The 21,693-nt window shown below is 42.3% G+C and overlaps 1 protein-coding gene across 1 annotated transcript; it reads left to right on the forward strand.

Moving 5' to 3' along the window:
* The first annotated feature begins 628 nt into the window (after positions 1 to 628).
* LOC143767465 (uncharacterized) lies at positions 629 to 20,896 on the forward strand. The gene is made up of 7 exons (XM_077255822.1): positions 629 to 663; positions 16,049 to 16,192; positions 16,318 to 16,497; positions 16,580 to 16,703; positions 16,787 to 16,884; positions 17,083 to 17,173; positions 18,840 to 20,896. Exons 1-7 carry the CDS (start codon positions 637 to 639, stop codon positions 20,378 to 20,380), a joined length of 2,205 nt encoding a protein of 734 aa, XP_077111937.1. The 5' UTR covers positions 629 to 636; the 3' UTR covers positions 20,381 to 20,896.
* The last annotated feature ends 797 nt before the right edge of the window (positions 20,897 to 21,693 follow it).

The raw sequence follows: 21,693 nt of genomic DNA on the forward strand, positions 1-21,693 counted from the left end.
ACGACTCTGCTCTGTACACCTCGTACACACTCGACTCCGCTCCGTACTCCTCGTACACACACGGCTCCGCTCCGTACACACAGGGCTCCTCTCCGTACACCTCAAACACACGCGGTTCCACTCCGTACACCTCGTACACACACGGCTCTGCTCCGTACACCTTGTACACACACGGCTCCGCTCCGTACACCTCGTACACACACGGCTCCGCTCCATACACACACGGCTCCGCTCCGTACACCTCGTACACACACGGCTCTGCTCCGTACACCTTGTACACACATGGCTCCGCTCCGTACACACAGGGCTCCTCTCCGTACACCTCAAACACACGCGGCTCCGCTCCGTACACCTTGTACACACACGGCTCTGCTCTGTACACCTCGCACACACACGGCTCCGCTCCGTACACCTCGTACACACACAGCTCTGCTCCATACACCTCGTACACACACGGCTCTGCTACATCCACGGTATAAACCCCTCCTGACCCCACACATAAACTTCCCCTCATCCAGCACCATGACAACCAGCACAGCAGAGTCCTGCATACACTGAGGCCCCTGATCATGTGACCCCTGACTCCTCCCCTCCTGTGACCTCATCACAGGTCCTGTGCTCACAGAGCAGCCATATATGTGGTGTTCGGCTCTGCAGGTGGAGGTAGGTGCTGGAGATTTCCTATTACTGGGCGGGGGCAGTAACCCCTCCATTCCCGGAGATCGTGCCCCCTGCCCCCAGCTCTGCCATGTGTATATGTACAGGAACTACTCCTCCTTCTAGACCTGTCCTCTGCCTTCGACACAGTTGACCACTGCCTCCTACTACAGATCCTCTCTTCCTTTGGGGTCAAAGACCTTGCCCTATCTTGGATCTCCTCATACCTTACCAACCACACATTTAGTGTTTTCTACTCCCACACTACCTCCTCATCTCACCCTCTCTCTGTTGGAGTCCCTCAAAGCTCTGTCCTAGGACCCCTTCTTTTCTCAATCCATACCCTTGGCCTCGGACAACTTATAAGGTCCGGCCCAGATGTCACCTCTCTGCTCTCCAGAATCCCAGGGTGTCTATCAGCCATATCCTCCTCCTCTTGCTTCTTCAAGCTCAATGTGGACAAATGTGAACTAATTATCTTTCCTCCATCTCGCATATCTTCCCTACCTGATCTATCTATCAAAATAAATGAAATCACACTTTCTCATGTCCCCAAAATCTGCTGCCTTGGAGTAACCCTTGACTCTGCCCTGTCCTTCAAACCGCACATTCAAGTTCTCGCCACCTGTCACCTCCAGCTCAAAAACATCTCCAGAATCCGCCCTTTCCTCAACCCACACTCTACCAAAATTCTTGTGCATGCTGTAATCATCTCCCGCCTCGACTACTGCAACATCCTCCTCTGTGGCCTACCTTCTAACACTCTCGCACCCCTCCAGTCCGTCCTTAACTCTGCTGCCCGATTAAACTACCTCTCTCCTCACTACACTCCTGCTTCCCCTCCTTGGAAATCCCTTCACTGGCTCCCAATTTCCCAGCGTATCCAGTTTAAAGTACTAACACTGACCAACAAAGCCATCCATAATCTTTCTCCTCCTATTTCCAAACTAATCTCTCAATATCTTCCCTCACGTAATCTCCGGTCCTCCCAAGACCTCCTCCTCTCCTCCACACTTATTTGCTCCTCACCCAATCGCCTCCAAGACTTCTCCCGAAAATCCCCCATCCTCTGGTATTCTGTGCCCCAACACATCCGGTTATCCACCACATTTGGATCCTTCAAAAGAAACCTGAAGCTACTGTAACCCTCGACCTACTGTCTCCATCCCCATAATCCAGAGAATGTAAGCCCGCAAGGGCAGGGTCCTCTTCCCTCTGTATCAGTCTGTCATTGTTAGTTTTGTTTTCAATGTTTTATTTATTGAGAATCATAAGATGGTTGACATCAGCAAACAAAGAATCAATTAGGGTTAACTCGAAAAACAGAAGAGGCATAAAAATTTCATTTTTTTAAAAGCCATTCAAGTCTTAAAGGAATAAATTACATCTAGTAAAGTACCTAAAATGCTAGAAATAAGAAATAATTGCCTCTCTCAAAACATCATTAATACAGAAAATGAAAGATTTTTTTATTTCTATTAACAAATAAACCAAATAAAGTTGGTTAACTGAAGCTCTGAAGATCAAAAAGTTGACAATAGATAGTTATGAAACCAACTAGAAACAAAGAACACATAAAGGGGTAAATGGAACTGAAGGTCGGTGTCATGGAAAGGGGGAGGGGAGATGGAATAGGTCCGAAATCAAGGTGTCGAATCCGGCACACATAAGGATATAAATTTTACCGAGTTCCCAAACGTTACCCAGGAGTTCCAGACACGTGTAAAGGAGGAAAAATTGTGTGTGGAAAGCTCTGCTAGTTCTTCAGTATAACACAGTTGGTCAATCTTAAGGAATAGCTGATTTTCACTTGAAATATTAGAAGTGCGCCATAAACTGGGCACTAGAAGTTTACCAGCTGTCAGAATGAAGGAGGCCAATCTAGATATAAGATGGTTATTTGGGACCGTCGGAAGATTTAGGAACACATGTTCCGGTGTTAGTTTAATAGGAAAAGGTATCACTTGATCTAAAGTTTGAGATACGATTTTCCAAAATTTTTCTATAATGTGACAGGACCACCAAATATGAAGGTATGAACCTCTGTCTTTTTCACATCTCCGGCATATATCAGGTGTCGTAGGGAACCACTTATGCAGCATGACAGGAGTTGTGTACCAGTGGGTTATTATTTTGTAACTATCTTCTTGAGCTCTCGCAGATTGTGAAGGGCCGTATGTAGATTTGGAAATTAGGTTAATTTGAGAATTAGTGAAAGAGTGGCCCAATTTTTTTTCCCATTTCGGCAGAAAAGCTCTTTTCAGGGGAATATCTTTTATGAGTAGCATATTATAGAGGACGGAAAGCTCCTTTTTCGGTACTCTTGTTTGAGACCGCAAAGTTTCAAAGGTGGTTAATGGCCACCTTAAGTCTCCACTAATCGTGACTTGCCAATGTCTTCCTGAGAGATTCATAGTGGATGAAGGTGTAATTAGACATAGTGGGGAGCTCCTTCATATCTTGAAAGGAAATAACGGTCCCCTCCTTAGATAACTGATCCAGCAGGGGTGACTTATCAGCTAAAGCAGGTTTTGCTAGTTTGAAGGCTATAATGTCTGACACCCTAGTTAATGGGGACGGAGAGGGAGACAAGTAGGGTGCCACAGATTTCTGGCACCTGACCGCTGCCCGAGTAAGGAGGCGTGGAAAGGTAGTTTTGAGTGGTGTAACGGGAGATAGGATAATAGATGGCAACTGAATCGGAGACATCTGCTCTTCTATAGTGAGCCAGGGTTTCTCTCTAGTCATCCTGACCCAATCAACCGTCCTTGAAAGTATAGCGGCTGAATAGTAGAAATGGATATTGGGGGCTCCCATACCATTTCTCCTGGTTAAAAATAGCGTGTTGGAGTTAAGCCTTGAACGATGCTTATTCCATATGTAGTTAAAGAGAGAGCAATTGACTCGGGTCAGGAATGCCTTGGACAGCTCTATAGGCAGCATTTGATATAGATAAATTACTTTAGGTAAGAGAATGCTTTTAATTAGGTTTTTTCTGCCCATCCAAGAAAGATATGGGGCCCTCCACTTCTTTGTAGGGTTTCCTATTAGGGTAAGGAGTGGTTTGTAATTTAAGTTAAATAAGTCCTTATTGGATGGGCTAATCTTAATACCAAGATACTTTATATAGTTGCCAGGCCAGTGGAAGGGAAATTGTGATTTGAAGCCGTTTATAGTGCAAGCAGGTATATTTATTCCTAATGCTTCGGATTTGGTTAAGTTTATTTTGAAATTAGAAAGAGAGCCATATCTCTCCAGGATCCGCATAAGGGCCGGTATACCTCTATGGGGGCAGGTCAAAGTAATTAATAAATCATCAGCGAAGGCCATGGTTTTATGGGATATTCCTTGTATGTTCACTCCCTCTATGTCCTTGCTCAAATTAATAGCCTTGATTAGGGGCTCCATCACCATTATGAATAACAACGACAAGAGGGGACAACCTTGTCTTGTGCCATTGTGAATCTCAAATGGTTTGGTAAGGGAATTAAGTCTGATTTTAGCTGATGGCTGAGAATACCATTGTTAGTTAGCTTACTGTAAGTGATATTTGTATTTTGATGTAACCCCTTCTCATGTACAGCACCATGGAATTAATGGTGCTATATAAATAAATAATAATAATAATAACCCCCTCAGTGCTGCGGTCATATTCCAGGAGACAGAACGTGTTCCTGTCTGTGTCTCTATATCAGTGTATCTTGGGTTATTTCCCTCTTGATATCTCCCTGTAACTGTACAGTTGTGGCCAAAAGTTTTGAGCCTAACAAAATTTTGTCTATCACAGTTTGCTGCTTCAGTGTTTTTGCTCTTTTAGGCCACGTTCACACATTCAGTATTTGGTCAGTATCTTGCCTCAGTATTTATAAGCCATAACCAGGAGTGGGTGATAAATACAGAAGTGGTGACATGTTTCTATTATACTTTTCCCCTGGATTGTTCCATTCCTGATTTTGACAAATACTATAGTAAAAAGCCCACCAAATACACACGGTCAAAGGCCCATCCACAGCTACGCTACTTTTAACTCTATTGGTAGGCGCTGTCCACTGATACTGTTAACTGTGCCACGCAGCAGGGAGACACTATCTCCCTGCTTAGCCACAGGCCACACAGGCGCTATCATGTCCATGAGCTGTGGGGGCCCGGTGCCAGCATTGGGCCCCTTCTCTGCCTGTCATTGGAAGTTCAACTGTATTGGCCTCCTGGATGCCGATACAGTTGAAAGCAATGATGAAAGAGGGAGCATCAGCTGACACTTCTTCCTCCATCATTCTCCCTCGGCGTCTGATGTCTTCACACAGCGGGTGTGATGATGTCACTACATGGCGTCCGTTATACTGATATGTGTGGTGCTTCAGAAGAATACTTGCTACAGAGACCGGAGCAACAAGGAGGAGAGGTGAGCATTGTGACCAGAATACTATATGGAGGACTATGGGGGTGCATTATACTGTATGGAAGACTATGGGGCGCATTATACTATATGGAGGACTATGTAGAGTGCATTATACTATATAGAGGGCTATGGGGGAGTACATTATACTATATGGAGGACTATGAGAGATTTCGTTATACTTTATGGAGGACTAAGTGGCAGTGCATTATGTTATATGGAGGACTATGAGGGAGTTCATTAGGGTCATTCCATGTCAAGTGAACTAATGATTTTTAACTCTATATTTTTAATTTTTTTGAGCTTTTATTTAGTAATAGTGTGTCAGAGAATGCAAATTGTGAAGAAAAAAAAAATCTAGATATACACTGTTCAAAAAAAATAAAGGGTACACTAAAATCCCACATCCTAGAGATCACTGAATGAAATATTCCAGTTGTAAATCTTTCTTCATTACATAGTGGAATGTGTTGAGAACAATAAAACCTAAAAATGATCATCGTAAATCACAATTAATATCCCACGGAGGTCTAGAGTTGGAATAATGCTCAAAATCAAAGTGGAAAATGAAGTTACAGGCTGATCCAACTTCAGTGAAAATGCTTCAAGACAAGAAAATGATACTCAGTATTGTGTGTGGCCTCCACGTGCCTGTATGATCTCCCTACAATGCCTGGGCATGCTTCTGATGAGGCGGCCAATGGCCTCCTGAGGAATCTCCTCCCAGACCTGGACTACAGCATCCGCCAACTCCTGGACATTTTGTGGTGCAACGTGACGCTGGTGGGTGGTGCGAGACATGATGTCCCAGATGTGCTCAATCGGATTCAGGTCTGGGGAACAGGCGGGCCAGTCCATAGCTTCAATGCCTTCATCTTTCAGGAACTGCTGATACACTCCAGCCACATGAGGTCTGGCATTGTCCTGCATTAGGAGGAACCCAGGGCCAACCGCACCAGCATATGGTCTCACAAGGGGTCTGAGAATCTCATCTCTGTACCTAATCGCAGTCAGGCTACCTCTGGCGAGCACATGGAGGGCTGTGCGGTCCTCCAAAGAAATGCCACCCCACACCATTACTGACCTACTGCTAAACCGGTCACGTCTGTCACATGTGCTCAGTGTGAACCTGCTTTCATCTGTGAAGAGCACAGGGTGCCAGTGGCGAATTTGCCAATCCTGGTGTTCTGTGGCAAATGCCAAGCGTCCTGCATTGTGTTGGGCTGTGAGCACAACCCCAATCTGTGGATGTCGGGCACTCAGACCATCCTCTTGGAGTCGGTTTCTGCAGACACATGCACATTTGTGGCCTGCTGGAGGTCATTTTGCAGGGCTCTGGCAGTGCTCCTCCTGTTCCTCCTTGCACAAAGGCTGAGGCAGCGGTCCTGCTGCTGGGTTGTTACCCTCCTATGGCCCCTTCCATGTCTCCTGGTGTACTGGTCTGTCTCCTTGTAGAGCCTCCAGCCTCTGGACACTACGCTGACAGACACAGCAAACCTTCTTGCCACAGCTCGCATTGATGTGCCATCCTGGATGAGCTGCACAACCTGAGCCACTTGTGTGGGTTGTAGAGTCCGTTTCATGCTACCACGAGTGTGAAAGCACAACCAACATTCAAAAGTGACCAAAACATCATTCAAAAAGCATTGGTACTGAGATGTGGTCTCTGGTCCCCACCTGCAGAACCACCTCTTTGAGTGTGTCTTATAATTGCCAATATTTTCCATCTGTTGTCTACCCCATTTGCAGAACAGCATATGAAATTGATTGTCAAACAGTGTTGCTTCCCAAGTGAACAGTTTGATTTCACAGAAGTTCGATTTACTTAGAGTTATATTATTCTGTTGTTTAAGTGTTCCCTTTATTTTTTGAGCAGTGTACAGTATATATATTTTTTAATTGATTTTCAAAGTTCAGAAAAAGTGCAAATTTCTGTGTTGCCTGCCTTTACATTTCTCCTCATAACTCAGACTAGAAAAAAGATAGAGAAACAAAATAAACACCATTCTACTCAGCACTGTACAGGTTTTCACCAGATATGTCACAAGAGTGTCTTTGTTAATATTTTACTCATGCAAACGCCAAATTTAAAAAATTTTAAAACGCATTTCCAAAAAAAAGTTTAATCTTTAAAAATTAAAAAAAATGCACATGTACCTGCTATGCTCCTAGACACATCTGTACCAAAATTCAAGTTGGGATCGCGATTGAATCATATTTAAAAAAATAAAACTATTACAGTGTCAATTCGAAAATCTTAAAATTCAGATCTGTTCAGCCTGTGGTCTAAAAGTTTGGGGTCTATATTTACCAAATAATCCATGATTTTTAGATATTACTTCTTTATTTTATTATGTTACAGCTTAGAAGCAGGAGAGGACAGAGGAGAAAGCTTTGTTAGGGCTCAAACTTAGAATGAACAGGAATAGATGGTGAATGCAGAGCAGAAGACAGGCCAGCCGCTCTGTCAATCATGTTAACTATCTGCCCACCGCAGAGTCAGGAAGTTAGGCAGGCGTCACACCTAACGTATAAAAATATGGTCAGTTTTTTACGGCCGAGATACGCAGAAATGTTCCTGAACAGTGATCCGTATATCATCCGTATGCAATGCGAGGATGCGATTTTTTTTTTTTCTCAAAAAAGCATCCGTGTGACATTTGTATGGCATCCATATGGCGAGATTTTCTCGCCGGCTTGCAAAATGGACATATAATGGATCCATGGCCTTAAATATTCTTTAAAACATATATACAGTCTAGATATAAATATATATATATATACATACATATATATATATATATGTCAGTAAGACACACATATATACAGTATATCTTTATATTTCATACAGAGCTAGATAGCAGAATAGCCGATAATTCAATTGTCAGCATCTGAAAAATCTTTGCAGAACCCGTCAGGATATAAGTCATGGTTTACATACAGTAAACCATTGCATATCCTTTAAATCTTTATATGTCCCTCACTAATAATGTTAGTAGTGTGTATGTAAAATTGTAGCATTGGCATATGGGTAATCAGGGGTTAATGTCACCTTGCTATTGTAAGGTGACCTTAAGCCTGGTTAATAATGCAGAGGTGCCAATAAGACACCTATCCATTACTAATCCTATAGTATGAAAGGGTTAAAAATACACACACACATTAAAATAAAGTATTTTAATGAAATAATTAAACACATAGGTTTTACAGCTGCGAACGCACCTTATTCCTTACTTATTATTTGGTGTGTTCCGCTAGCCCTAACATATGTGTGTCAATGACATATATATATATACCTATAATATGTGTAGACATTTACCATATATGCTCAAGTATAAGCTGAGATTTTCAGCCCATTTTTTAGGCTGCACGTGCCCCTCTCGGCTTATACTCGAGTCATTGTTCCAGGGTGTCAGTGGGGGAGGGGGAGCGGCAGCTGTCCATCATACTCACCTGCTCCTGGCGCGGTGGCTGCTTCTCCGGCGCCCGCAGCTCTTCCTGTGTTCAGCGGTCACGTGGAACCACTCATTAAAGTAATGAATATGGACGCGACTCCACTCCCATAGGGGTGAAGCGCATATTCATTACTTTAAGGAGCGGTACCAGTGACTGCTGAACCAGGGACAAGCTGCCGGCGCCGGAGAGACCATCGTGTCGGAGAAGGGACCGTGCCGGGAGGGTGAGCATAATGGGGTGGGTGAGCCATGCAATAATCACCTGTCTCCATTCCACCGCCGCGCGCCGCTCCTTCTTCCGCATCCTCTGGCTGTGACGTTCAGGTCAGGGGGCGCAATGACGTGTTTAGTGTACGCCCTCTGCCTAAACAGTCACTGCAGAGACACGGAAGACAGAGCGGCGCACGGAGGTGGAACGGGGACAAATGAATTTCGCAAGTGCCGGTGTCCCTGCCTTCTCAGGACAAGAGGTGAGTATGTCATTTTTTTTTTTTTTATCGCAGCAGCAGCATATGGGGCAAATGTTTCTATGGAGCATCTTATGGTGCCATAATCAACCTTTATGCAGCATTATTTGGGGCACATTTTATATGGAGCATCTTATGGAGCCATAATCAACCTTTATGCAGCATTGTATGGGGTCCGAGTGCTATGTGATTTTTTTATCGCATAGCACTCGTTTGTATTACGCTCTAGTGTGACTTCGGCCTAAAGGCCCCGTCACACATAGCGAGATCGCTAGCGAGATCGCTGCTGAGTCACAAGTTTTGTGACGCAACAGCGAACTCAGTAGCGATCTCGCTATGTGTGACACGTACCAGCGATCAGGCCCCTGCTGTGAGATCGCTGGTCGTGTCGGAATGGCCTGGACCTTTTTTTGGTCGTTGAGGTCCCGCTGACATCGCTGAATCGGTGTGTGTGACACCGATCCAGCGATGTCTTCACTGGTAACCAGGGTAAACATCGGGTTACTAAGCGCAGGGCCACGCTTAGTAACCCGATGTTTACCCTGGTTACCAGCGTAAATGTAAAAAAAAACAAACCGTACATACTCACCATCTGATGTCCGTCAGGTCCCTTGCCGTCCGCTTCCTGCTCTGACTGACTGCCGCCGTACAGTGAGAAGTGAGAGCACAGCAGTGACGTCACCGCTGCGCTCTGCTCTCACTGTACGGCGGCACTCAGTCAGAGCAGGAAGCAGACGGCAAGGGACCTGACGGACACCGAAAGGCGAGTACTGTTTGTTTTTTTTGGTAACCAGGGTAAACATCGGGTTACTAAGCGCGGCCCTGCGCTTAGTAACCCGATGTTTACCCTGGTTACCCGGGTGCTGCAGGGGGACTTCGGCATCGTTGAAGACAGTTTCAACGATGCCGAAGTCGTTCCCCTGATCGTTGGTCGCTGGAGAGAGCTGTCTGTGTGACAGCTCCCCAGCGACCACACAACGACTTGCCAACGATCACGGCCAGGTCGTATCGCTGGTCGTGATCGTTGGTAAATCGCTATGTGAGACGGGGCCTTAAGACAGAGCTTCAGAGCTTTCATGTCCTGACATGCCTGGACATGTTCACTCTTGAACAAATAATAGTCTCTACACAGGCATCAAGGGAATCGGTGTGCTACAATATTGGTGAGTGTGTTTAAAGTGTGAGTAAATTTATATTAATAGTTTAATGCTTTTCTTATTAAGGGCTAATACACACACAGCGCTATTTTGAGTGATCATCGTTCAGAAAAATGACCCCCATTGATTTCAATGGGGTTAAACACATGCAGTGTTTCTTTAAACACTCACAGAGTGAATAAATCACTGCTTGCACTACTTTTTGATCGCTGCAATAAACGCAGCATTTATCACTATTTATATAAAAAAGCTGCATCGTTTTCACTAGCAATTAAAAAAACTAATGCAGATATAGTGAAAACTCGGTAGAAAAATGCTGCCAAAACCGCAGCGCTTCTCCACTGACAGAAAAACCTGTGTGTGCGCTAGCCCTAATGCTCACCTTATAGTAACAGTTACAGTGCCTTGCGAAAGTATTCGGCCCCCTGGAACTTTTCATCCTTTTCCCACATATCACGCTTCAAACATAAAGATACCAAATGTAAATTTTTGTTGAAGAATCAACAACAAGTGGAACACAATTGTGAAGTTGAACAAAATGTGTTCCTTATTTAAAGTTTTTGTGGAAATTCAAAAACTGAAAAGTTTCGGCCCCTTTACTTTCAGTGCAGCAAACTCACTCCAGAAGTTCATTGTGGATCTCTGAATGATCCATTGTTGTCCTAAATGCCTAATGATGATAAATATAATCCACCTGTGTGTAATCAAGTCTCCGTATAAATGCACCTGCTCTGTGATAGTCTCAGGGTTCTGTTTGAAGCACAGAGAGCATCATGAAGACCAAGGAACACAACAGGCAGGTCCGTGATACTGTTGTGGAGAAGTTTAAAGTCGGATTTGGATACAAAATGGTTTCCAAAACTTTAAACTTCCCAAGGAGCACTGTGCAAGCGATCATATTGAAATGGAAGGAGTATCATACCACTGAAAATCTACCAAAACCCATCCGTCCGTCTAAACTTTCATCTCAAACAAGGAGAAGACTGATCAGAGATGCAGCCAAGAGGCCATTGATCACTCTGGATGAACTGCTGAGATCTACAACTGAGGTGGGACAGTCTGTCCATAGGACAACAATCAGTCGTACACTGCACAAATCTGGCCTTTATGGAAGGGCGGCAAGAAGAAAGCCATTTCTCCAAGATATCCATAAAAAGTGTCATTTAAAGTTTGCAACAAGCCACCTGGGAGACACACCAAACATGTGGAAGAAGGTGCTCTGGTCAGAAAAAAACAAAATCAAACTTTTTGGCAACAATGCCAAACGATATGTTTGGCGTAAAGGCAACACAGCTCATCACCCTGAACACACAATCCCCACTGTCAAACATGGTGGTGCAGCATCATGGTTTGGGCCTGCTTTTCTTCAGCAGGGACAGGGAAGATGGTTAAAATTGATAGGAAGATAGATGGAGGCAAATACAGGACCATTCTTGAAGAAAACCTGTTGGAGTCTGCAAAAGACCTGAGACTGGGACGGAGATTTGTCTTCCAACAAGACAATGATCCCAAACATAAAGCAAAATCTACAATGGAATGGTTCACAAATAAATGTATCCAGGTGTTAGAATGGCCAAGTCAAAGTCCAGACCTCAATCCAATTGAGAATATGTGGAAAGAGCTGAAAACTGCTGTTCACAAACGATCTCCATCAAACCTCACTGAGCTCGAGCTGTTTGCCAAGGAAGAACGGGCAAGAATTTCAATCTCTCGATGTACAAAACTGATAGAGACATACCCCAAGCGACTTGCAGCTGTAATCGCAGCAAAAGGTGGTGCAACAAAGTATTAAGTTAAAGGGGCCAAATAATATTGCACGCCCCACTTTTCAGTTTTTGAATTTCCACAAAAATGTAAAATAACCAATACATTTTGTTCAACTTCACAATTGTGTTCCACTTGTTGTTGATTCTTCACCAAAAATTTACATTTGGTATCTTTATGTTTAAAGCATGATATGCGGGAAAAGATTGAAAAGTTCCAGGGGGCCGAATACTTTTGCAAGGCACTGTAGTTTAGAGTCTGTTAGCCTACATCTTATAATTTCAGTCAGAGGTCTGTTTTTCCTTTCTGCTACCCCGTTCTGTTCAGGTGTGTATGGATCAGTCTTTTGATGCTCTATTCCATTCTGTGTTAAGTAGTTTTCTATTTTGTGTCCTGCAAATTCACCTCCATTATCACTTCTGATGATGATTGGTTTCCTCTGAAATTGGTTATTTGACTTTATCACATAGTCTTCTACGTTTTCCAAAACATCACTTTTGTTCTTTATTAAGTACATGACTGTGTATCTTGAGTCATCATCTATGAAGGTCTCCATATATCTATTACCTCCTGATGTGGTCATTTTCATGGGTCCACATACATCAGTGTGTACCAAGTCAAGTGGTCTTGTGCTTTTTGTCTCACTCTCTTTAGGTATATAAACTCTTGTAGCTTTAGATTTTATACAACATTCACATTTTATGGTAATTGAGCAATCAGATATCAATAGGTCTTTTGTCAAATTCTTCTTTTGTAACACAATTATACTCTCAGGATGTCTGTATCCTAGAAGTCTAAAGGTACCGTCACACTTAACGACGCTGCAGCGATACAGACAACGATTCCGATCGCTGCAGCGTCGCTGTTTGGTCGCTGGAGAGCTGTCACACAGACCGCTCTCCAGCGACAAACGATGCCGAGGTCCCCGGGTAACCAGGGTAAACATCGGGTTACTAAGCGCAGGGCCGCGCTTAGTAACCCGATGTTTACCCTGGTTACCAGTGTAAAATGTAAAAAAAACAAACACTACATACTTACATTCCGCTGTCTGTCCCCCGGCGCTGGGCTTCTCTGCACTGTGTAAGTGCCAGCCGGAAAGCAGGGCACAGCGGTGACGTCACCGCTCTGCTTTCCGGCCGCTGTGCTTACACAGTGCAGAGAAGCAGAACGCCGGGGCGACAGACAGCGGAAGGTAAGTATGTAGTGTTTTTTTTTTTTTTACTTTTACGCTGGTAACCAAGGTAAACATCGGGTTACTAAGCGCGGCCCTGCTTTAGTAACCCGATGTTTACCCTGGTTACCATTGTAAAACATCGCTGGCATCGTTGCTTTTGGTGTCAAACATGACGATACACGCCGAACTGACGACCAAATAAAGTTCTGAACTTTAACCAACGACCAACGATATCACAGCAGTATCCTGATCGCTGCTGCGTGTCAAACTCAACGATATCGCTATCCAGGACGCTGCAACGTCACGGATCGCTAGCGATATCGTTTAGTGTGACGGTACCTTAAGCCACATGTGAATACACTTCTTGTGATCATGTGTACATAACTTCATCTGTTCCTTTAACGCGTGTAGATGATGTAATTGTTCACCTTCTTTGACATTAATTATTACCTTATCTCCCGCTAGGATTGTACAATTATCATCTTTGAATTTTACAGTAAATCCTTTGATTGTCAGACGCTTTACGGAAAACAATCCTCCTTCTAGTCCTGGAACATATAACAAATCCTTTACTAGTAATTTTGAATTATACCCAAATGTATCAGGACAGATTAGCATTCCTTGTTCAAAACCTTCTGCGGTTATTTTACTCCCACCTGCAAGATAGATTGCTTCCTTATTTTCACCAAGTTCATTAAAGTAGCTTTTATCACTAGTCATGTGACTTGTTGCTCCTGAGTCAATAAACCAGCCTGACAATGACTCTTTATCAGTTACTTTAAATGTACTATTCCAGTGATCTGCATGTGGGTTAGAAATTGTGCTTTTTACTTTGTTTATTCTCCTTTTGGTGTAATTTCTGTTCTGCTTTCCATATAGTACAGTCTTTCTTTAAATGTCCTTTTTTCTTACATCTGAAAGATTCTCTTGTCTCTGTATTATGGGGCTTCTTGTCTGTCGCTTTAAGAGCATTTTCATTATCCCTTTCAGTAGAATTGTTTGTTTGCTCTTTCCTTTTATGATATTCATGTATAAGTCTGGTCTTTACAAACTCTAGTGTAATGTCTTCTGCAGGTCTTGTCTCTAGTGCATTTATGAGAGCAGTGTATGAATCTGGTAAACTGAATAATAATATTGCTACCATATGGCTTTCCTTAATATCTTCACTGACTGATCTCAGCTGTGTTACCTTTTCCATCATGGAGTTTATATGCTCCTGCATGTCTTTCCTTGCACTTAATCTCATCTTGAAAAGTTTTCTTAGCAGGAATAGCTTGTGATTTAAGCTGCATCTTTCATGTAGCTTTCTCAATGCTTCACGCATTTCCTTTGCTGTATTTTCATTCCTTATGTGGATTAACTGATCTTCCGCCACTAATAAGCTGATAGTAGATCATACTTGTCTTATCCCACTTCTGATTATTAATATTGGGTATGTCTGTAGTGATTACCTTCCCATAAATCATCTTTAGACAATAACACTTGAACCAAGCCCCTATTTATGCTTCTGCTAATACATCAAGTTTATGCAACCCCTTCGGACATATAGGTAATCAAGAGGAAGTGAAAACTGCGGCTAGCCGCTCTCCTCTTGATTACTTATAAATAATAACCTCATATGAGCCCCCGGGAGAGTGAATGCTGATACCACTCGAACAGTGCTGGCATGGGAATTGAGTATAGGTGTGTCTTTTGTTGGCAGATATGCAACAGATACAGACTTATTTGTGTGCAGGAGGAGTTTACACTTTTCTGACAGTAGATGGCGATGTTGTTACTGTAATATGCTTAGTTAAATGTAATGCATATACTTGTTGTACTTTGGTTTCACTTTTTCTCTGGTAAAAAGGTCCTTCAGACTTCCTGTTATGCTGTATTAAGAAGCCGATGCATGTACTTCATGTTCTATGTAGATAATCTTGAATTACCCCATATAATCTACTCTCACAAGTTTCTTCTGTGACCAAACTATGCAACATTTTTATTTTAAAGAGGGCAAAAAGAGAGAGAAGGGATTGTCCTAGTAGCGGAAAATGTCTTTAAAGTTGTTGTTCACTACTAGGACAATGCCTTCTCATACCCCACGCTTAGTCCTGATAAAATAAAAAAGCTTATACTCCCTTCTTGTGCGGGTACATTTCCCGCGGAGTTGGAACTAGCTCTCGTGTGGTTGTTGTGACATGTGTCCCTGGCGCCCAATTAGCATCACTGTTCTCGCCGTCAGATAAATTGAACAAGAAGAGGAAGTCAGAGATCAGCTGCACCCCGGACTTCCTCTTCATGTTCAATTCGTTTGAAGGCTGGGACAGTGACACCAGCGCTGACTTGGCACCGGGGGTCACATTTCACAACAACTGCACAAAAGGCCTGGGAGAGCAAGTACCGACACAGCGGGAACAACGCTGGCAATGGGAGGTGAGTATAAGCTTTTTTATTTTATCGAGGCCAAGCTTGGTTTATGACTGGTAGTGGTCCAAGTAGAGGACAACTTCTTTAATTTTCATGGCATGAATGACTTTGCACTATTTTTGCAATTCATCGGATCACTCTTCATAAGAGTTAACACAAATTGCCACTATAAAGCAGAAGCACCAAAGTTTGCACAAATCAATATTTGCATCATTGTCAAAACTTTTTGAAATGACTGTATAGTAATCATTATCGCCGCCATGTTGTAACTATCAAAAAATATTATTGTTCTATCATTATCTGTTACTGACGTTCCCAGTTCTACTGTCCCGATCTCAGTGTATGTTCCCTGCACTTTATAACTCATATTTTTGTAAAATATTTTGTAAAGTTTCAGATTTTTCTTTTAAATTTATTCTATATTTTTTTGTGTTGGATTGGACCTAATATGTGATAAATCTCTGTATGTAAATAAAAGTATGTAGTAATCATGTGAAGCCAGTAACAGCTGTAGAGAATTCTTACATGGGATCTTTATGATGTTACATCGTCATCTTCTCCCCATTCAGATCCCTGCAGTATCAGATCCTCTCACTGGAGATCTTCAATATAAGAGCGTGAGTGACCCATCAAGGATGGATAGGGACAGGGACAAGATGGCAGAGAGGATATTACATCTCACCCTAGAGATCCTCTTCCGGCTTACTGGAGAGGTGAGAGATTCTGATGACGTCACATTACATCATTCTTATCTATGGGAATAACGGACAGAACTGGGGAGGTGAGGACTCTGGAAATGTCTGTAGTGAGATTTATTAATGTATTTCTCCATAACCAGGATTACACAGTAGTGAAGAAGACCTCTAGTGAGCGCTGTCAGGCCCCTGTGTCCGAGGTACGGGGAAGGACCCTGAGCCAAATCACAGGGCCTCCTTCTCACCCCTTGATGCATGAGGACATCAATGACCAGAAAATCCTAGAACTCACCTACAAGATGATTGAGCTGCTAACCGGAGAGGTGACACTGCTGGGAGTGCTGGTACATTATACAGTAAAACTATGAAGCGATCGAGAGATAACGGTTTCATTGTATGTGTCAGGTTCCGATAAGGTGTCAGGATGTCACCGTCTATTTCTCAATGGAGGAGTGGGAGTATTTAGAAGAACACAAAGACCTGTACAAGAACGTCATGATGGATGTTCCCCAGCCCCTCACATCTCCAGGTATTAAACAGAAATAAATACACATGGCATATAATTATCTGTATGTAAAGAATGAATTCAGTTCATGTATGTGTTTCCTCCAGTTCTATCCAGTAAGAGGACAACACCAGAGAGATGTCCCCATCCTCTTCTTCCTCAGGACTGTAAACTAGAAAATACTGATGTTCCTCAGGATGATCAGGTAGATGGAGAGAAGGTGTCATGAGATCTCCCCTATGATGTGTAGATGGCTGTGAAGGTCTTGTGCTCAGTCTTGTTTTATCCACAAGTATTATATGTTTTATACTTGTGTAATGAGAATGTTGGAGATGGCAGGATTAGAGCTGATCCTAGATGTGACTTCTCCATCTGTCTGTGACTTTTACAGTATTTCTTTCAGGGTAAAGATCTGACCCATATTAATACTACAGAGACATATGTGAGGAGTGATGAGCGGTGTAAAGAGGAGATTCCTAAAGATGACTACCCAGGTAAATAGTAATCACTAACTGCATATGTATATGGAGTTAGGGATTATGAAAAAATCTGATTTAAAAGTAAAGGTCCTGTATTTTATAAGGTGGATGGTTTGTAGACAAGAGAGAGGAAACACTTTAGATGTTTTTTTTCCTTTGGACAAGGTAGTTAAAAGTATATATTGTTTATTATCTTGTTTTTTTTTGTTACATGAGATTGTTTTGTCCTGACATAGTGCAAAATAAAGTATTTAAAAAAAAATGAAAAAGAAAGAAGATGGAAAACTAATTATCGTTCTCTTCAGACTATAAGACGCACTGGACCATAAGACACACGCCAAATTTTCAGAAGGAAAATGGGGGAAAAAAATGAATGCGTCAAATGGGGGTCCGCCTTACAGTCCTGAATTCAGCTTACCCTGGGGCGATCAGCAGCGCTGGTGGAGTGGAGTCACAGGGAGTGTTTGCTGATCCGGCGATGATATGACCCTGACTGGTGCAGCAGGTTCAGCGGTGCTCGGTGGTGCAGGGGCTCCGCCAACATTTTGTAAAAGCCCAGAGCCCCGGCACATCAATTGCTGCGATGCAGTGGCCTCCATGAAATCCCATTCCAATTCAGCAGGCTCGGCGGTGGTGCGGGGGGCTTTGGCGACATTTTGTGAAAGCCCGGAGCCCGTGCTTTTCCATTGCCTCGATGCTGTGGCCTTTCGGAAAATGGCCGCCGGAGGAGACGCATTTGGCAGCCATTTTCCCGGAGGCGGGGCATGCGCAGATTGAGATCTCAGGAGATGAGATCTTATTGCCGAGATCTCAATCTGTGCATGCGCCACCTCTGGCAGCCATTTTCCCGGAGGCCACAGCATCGAGGCAATGGAAGTGCCTGTGCTTCGGGCTTTCACAAAATGTCACCGAAGCCTCCCACACCGCCGAGCATGTCGCATCGGAATTGGAGTGAGATCATCGCCCTGCAGCGTTGTACCACAAGAAGAATCGCCCAACTCCTGCTGCCACCTCCCTAATTGTAACTATGGTATATTCCCACTATAAGACGCATCCCCATTTTCCCCCAATTTTTTTGGGGGAAAAATGTGTGTCTAATAGTTCTAAAAATACAGTAATTGCAGAGAAGTTACAAATTCTCCCTATCTGCCGGATGATTTCTAAATAGATGCAACTCACTAGAGAACAAGATGTGAGACACACAATGTGTGATACAAACTTACGCTGATTTATTTGGGATGTGTTCTAGTTTTGTTTCTAGAAGCATATTAAAATGTACAGCAGAATATTAAAAAGCAGCCAATGCAGAATTTATAAACCAATCATCAGTAATACTAAATGACCAATAGAAATATTAGTGGTGTGGAATACAACTAATCACAGGTAGTACACACAAGATAACAAGTTTCAAATCCTTACTTATCTTTAATTTTATGAGAAAGCAGCTACATTCTGAAGTGAAGTTTTGAGAAGAGGTCATTTGGCTTTAGGAGCGTGGATTTTGCACAACTGGTTTATGGAAGCCATTTTCTATGGACCGATGATAGACCTGTGCGGTGGTTTATTTTTTGGAGATGAGAAAGTGTTTTTGCTACATAACTTACATTTAATATACCAATGTTGTAAAAGTATAATTTTAAAGTTTTCATTAAAAAGTAATACTTGTTTTTACTCTTGGCAGATGACTGTATGTGGAGATCAAAGGAACAACTGATATCTTCAATTACTAAATTAGATGGCATTGATCTCATACAAGATACAACTGATGGTTTATCATTTGTTCCTTTTAAACATGCCCTATCTTTTGATTCATTGCAGACTATTAAGAAAGATGAAAGTAAAAAAATTGGATTTGAAAATCAAAATGCTCTTACTACAAACATGCCATGTTCATCTACAGAATATACAAAATGTTTTTCCCATAAAACATCTTTGATTACACATCCAATAAGTCACACAGAGGACAAAATATTTTCGCATTCAGAGTTTGGGAAATACTTTAACCATAAATCAGATCTCATTAAACATAAGCAAATTCACACCGGTGAGAAGTCATATTCATGTTCAGAATGTGGGGAATGTTTTGGAGATGAATCATATCTTATGGCACACCAGATAATTCACACAAGGAAGTTATATTCTTGTTCAGAATGTGGTAAATATTTTAGCCAGAAATCGCGTCTTGCTAGACACCAGAGAACTCACACAGGAGAGAAGCCATTTTCATGTTCAGAATGTGGGAAATGTTTTTCCGATAAATCAAAGCTCATTAGACATCAGAGAATTCACACAGGAGAGAAGTCATATTCATGTTTGGAATGTGGTAAATGTTTTTCAGAGAAATCACATCTTCTTACACACCAGAGAATTCACACAGGAGAGAAGCCTTATTTATGTTTAGAATGTGGTAAATGTTTTAATCAGAAATCATATTTAGTTGTACACCAGAGAATTCACACAGGGAATATGCGATTTTCATGTTCAGATTGTGGGAAATATTTTAACCAGAAATCACATCTTGCTAGACACCAGAGAACTCACTCAGGGGAGAAGCCTTTTTCATGTTCAGAATGTGGGAAATGTTTTAAAGAGAAAACACATCTTCTCACACATCAGAAAATTCACACTGGAGAAAAGCCATATTCATGTTCAGAATGTGGGAAATTTTTTAAACAGAAATCATATTTAGTTCTCCATCAGAGAATTCACACAGGTGAAAAGCCATATTCATGTTCAGAATGTGGGAAATGTTTTACACAGAAATCAAGTCTTGTTGGACATCAGAGTAGCCACACAGGAGAAAAGCCATATTCATGTTCAGAATGTGGGAAATGTTTTACACAGAAATCAAGTCTTGTTGTACATCAGAGTAGCCACTCGGGGGAAAAGCCATATTCATGTTCAGAATGTGGGAAATGTTTTACACAGAAATCAAGTCTTGTTGGACATCAGAGAATTCACACAGGGGAAAAGCCATATTCATGTTCAGAATGTGGAAAATGTTTTGCACAGAAGTCGAGTCTTGTTGGGCATCAGAGTAGCCACTCAGGGGAAAAAACATATTTATGTTCAGAATGTGGGAAAGTTTTTACCCAGAAGTTATGTTTTCTTAACCATCAAATATCTCACATAGGGGAAAAGACATTACCACATCTAGATGTTAAGGAATGTTTTATTTCAAAATCATATTTTATTAACCATCATAATAAAACTTCACTCTGAAAGAAACCAAATACAGGCTGTACTCAAGTTACGAACATCTAACTTATGTTTGACTCATAGTTATAGAAGATGTAAAAAAACAACAACAAATACTCACTCAATCACTCACCTCTCTAACCACTCCACTGACTGTCATTCGGTCCTTTTTCTGCCAATGCGTTCTGCATATACAGCCTTTTCACTATTTTCCAGGACTTTAGGCTACGTCTAAGGCCGGCATCACACTAGACGTATGAAAATACGGTCCGTTTTTTTATGGCCATAATACGCAGTAATTGTCCCAAAACACTGTTCCGTATTCAATGCGAGGATGCGATTTTTACGCACAGATTTATCCGTGTGTCATCCGTTTGGCATCCGTTTGGCTTCCGTACGGCATTTTTTTCTCGCAGGCTTGCAAAATGGACATATCATGGATCCATCGGCTCAAATATTCTAAAAAACATATATACAGTCTATATATATACAGTTAGGTCCATATATATTTGGACAGAGACAACATTTTTCTAATTTTGGTTATGGACATTACCACAATTAATTTTAAACAAAACAATTCAGATGCAGTTGAAGTTCAGACTTTCAGCTTTCATTTGAGGGTATCCACATTAAAATTGGATGAAGGGTTAAGGAGTTTCAGCTACTTAACATGTGCCACCCTGTTTTTAAAGGGACCAAAAGTAATTGGACAATTGACTCCAAGGCTATTTCATGGACAGGTGTGGGCAATCCCTTCGTTATGTCACTCTCAATTAAGCAGATAAAAGGCCTGGAGTTGATTTGAGGTGTGGTGCTTGCATTTGGAAGGTTTTGCTGTGAAGTAAACATGCGGTCAAAGGAGCTCTCCATGCAGGTGAAGCAAGCCATCCTTAAGCTGCGAAAACAGAAAAAACCCATCCGAAAAATTGCTACAATATTAGGAGTGGCAAAATCTACAGTTTGGTACATCCTGAGAAAGAAAGAAAGCACTGGTGAACTCAACAATGCAAAAAGACCTGGGCGCCCATGGAAGACAACAGTGGTGGATGATCGCAGAATAATCTCCATGGTGAAGAGAAACCCCTTCACAACAGCCAACCAAGTGACCAACACTCTCCAGGAGGTCGGCGTATCAATATCCAAATCTACCATAAAGAGAAGACTGCATGAAAGTAAATACAGAGGGTTCACTGCACGGTGCAAGCCACTCATAAGCATCAAGAATAAAAAGGCTAGACTGGACTTTGCTAAAAAACATCTAAAAAAGCCAGCACAGTTCTGGAATAACATTCTTTGGACAGATGAAACAAAGATCAACCTCTACCAGAATGATGGAA

This window comes from Ranitomeya variabilis, chromosome 4, assembly GCF_051348905.1.
Source record: "Ranitomeya variabilis isolate aRanVar5 chromosome 4, aRanVar5.hap1, whole genome shotgun sequence".
NCBI classification, from domain to species: Eukaryota; Metazoa; Chordata; class Amphibia; order Anura; family Dendrobatidae; genus Ranitomeya; species Ranitomeya variabilis.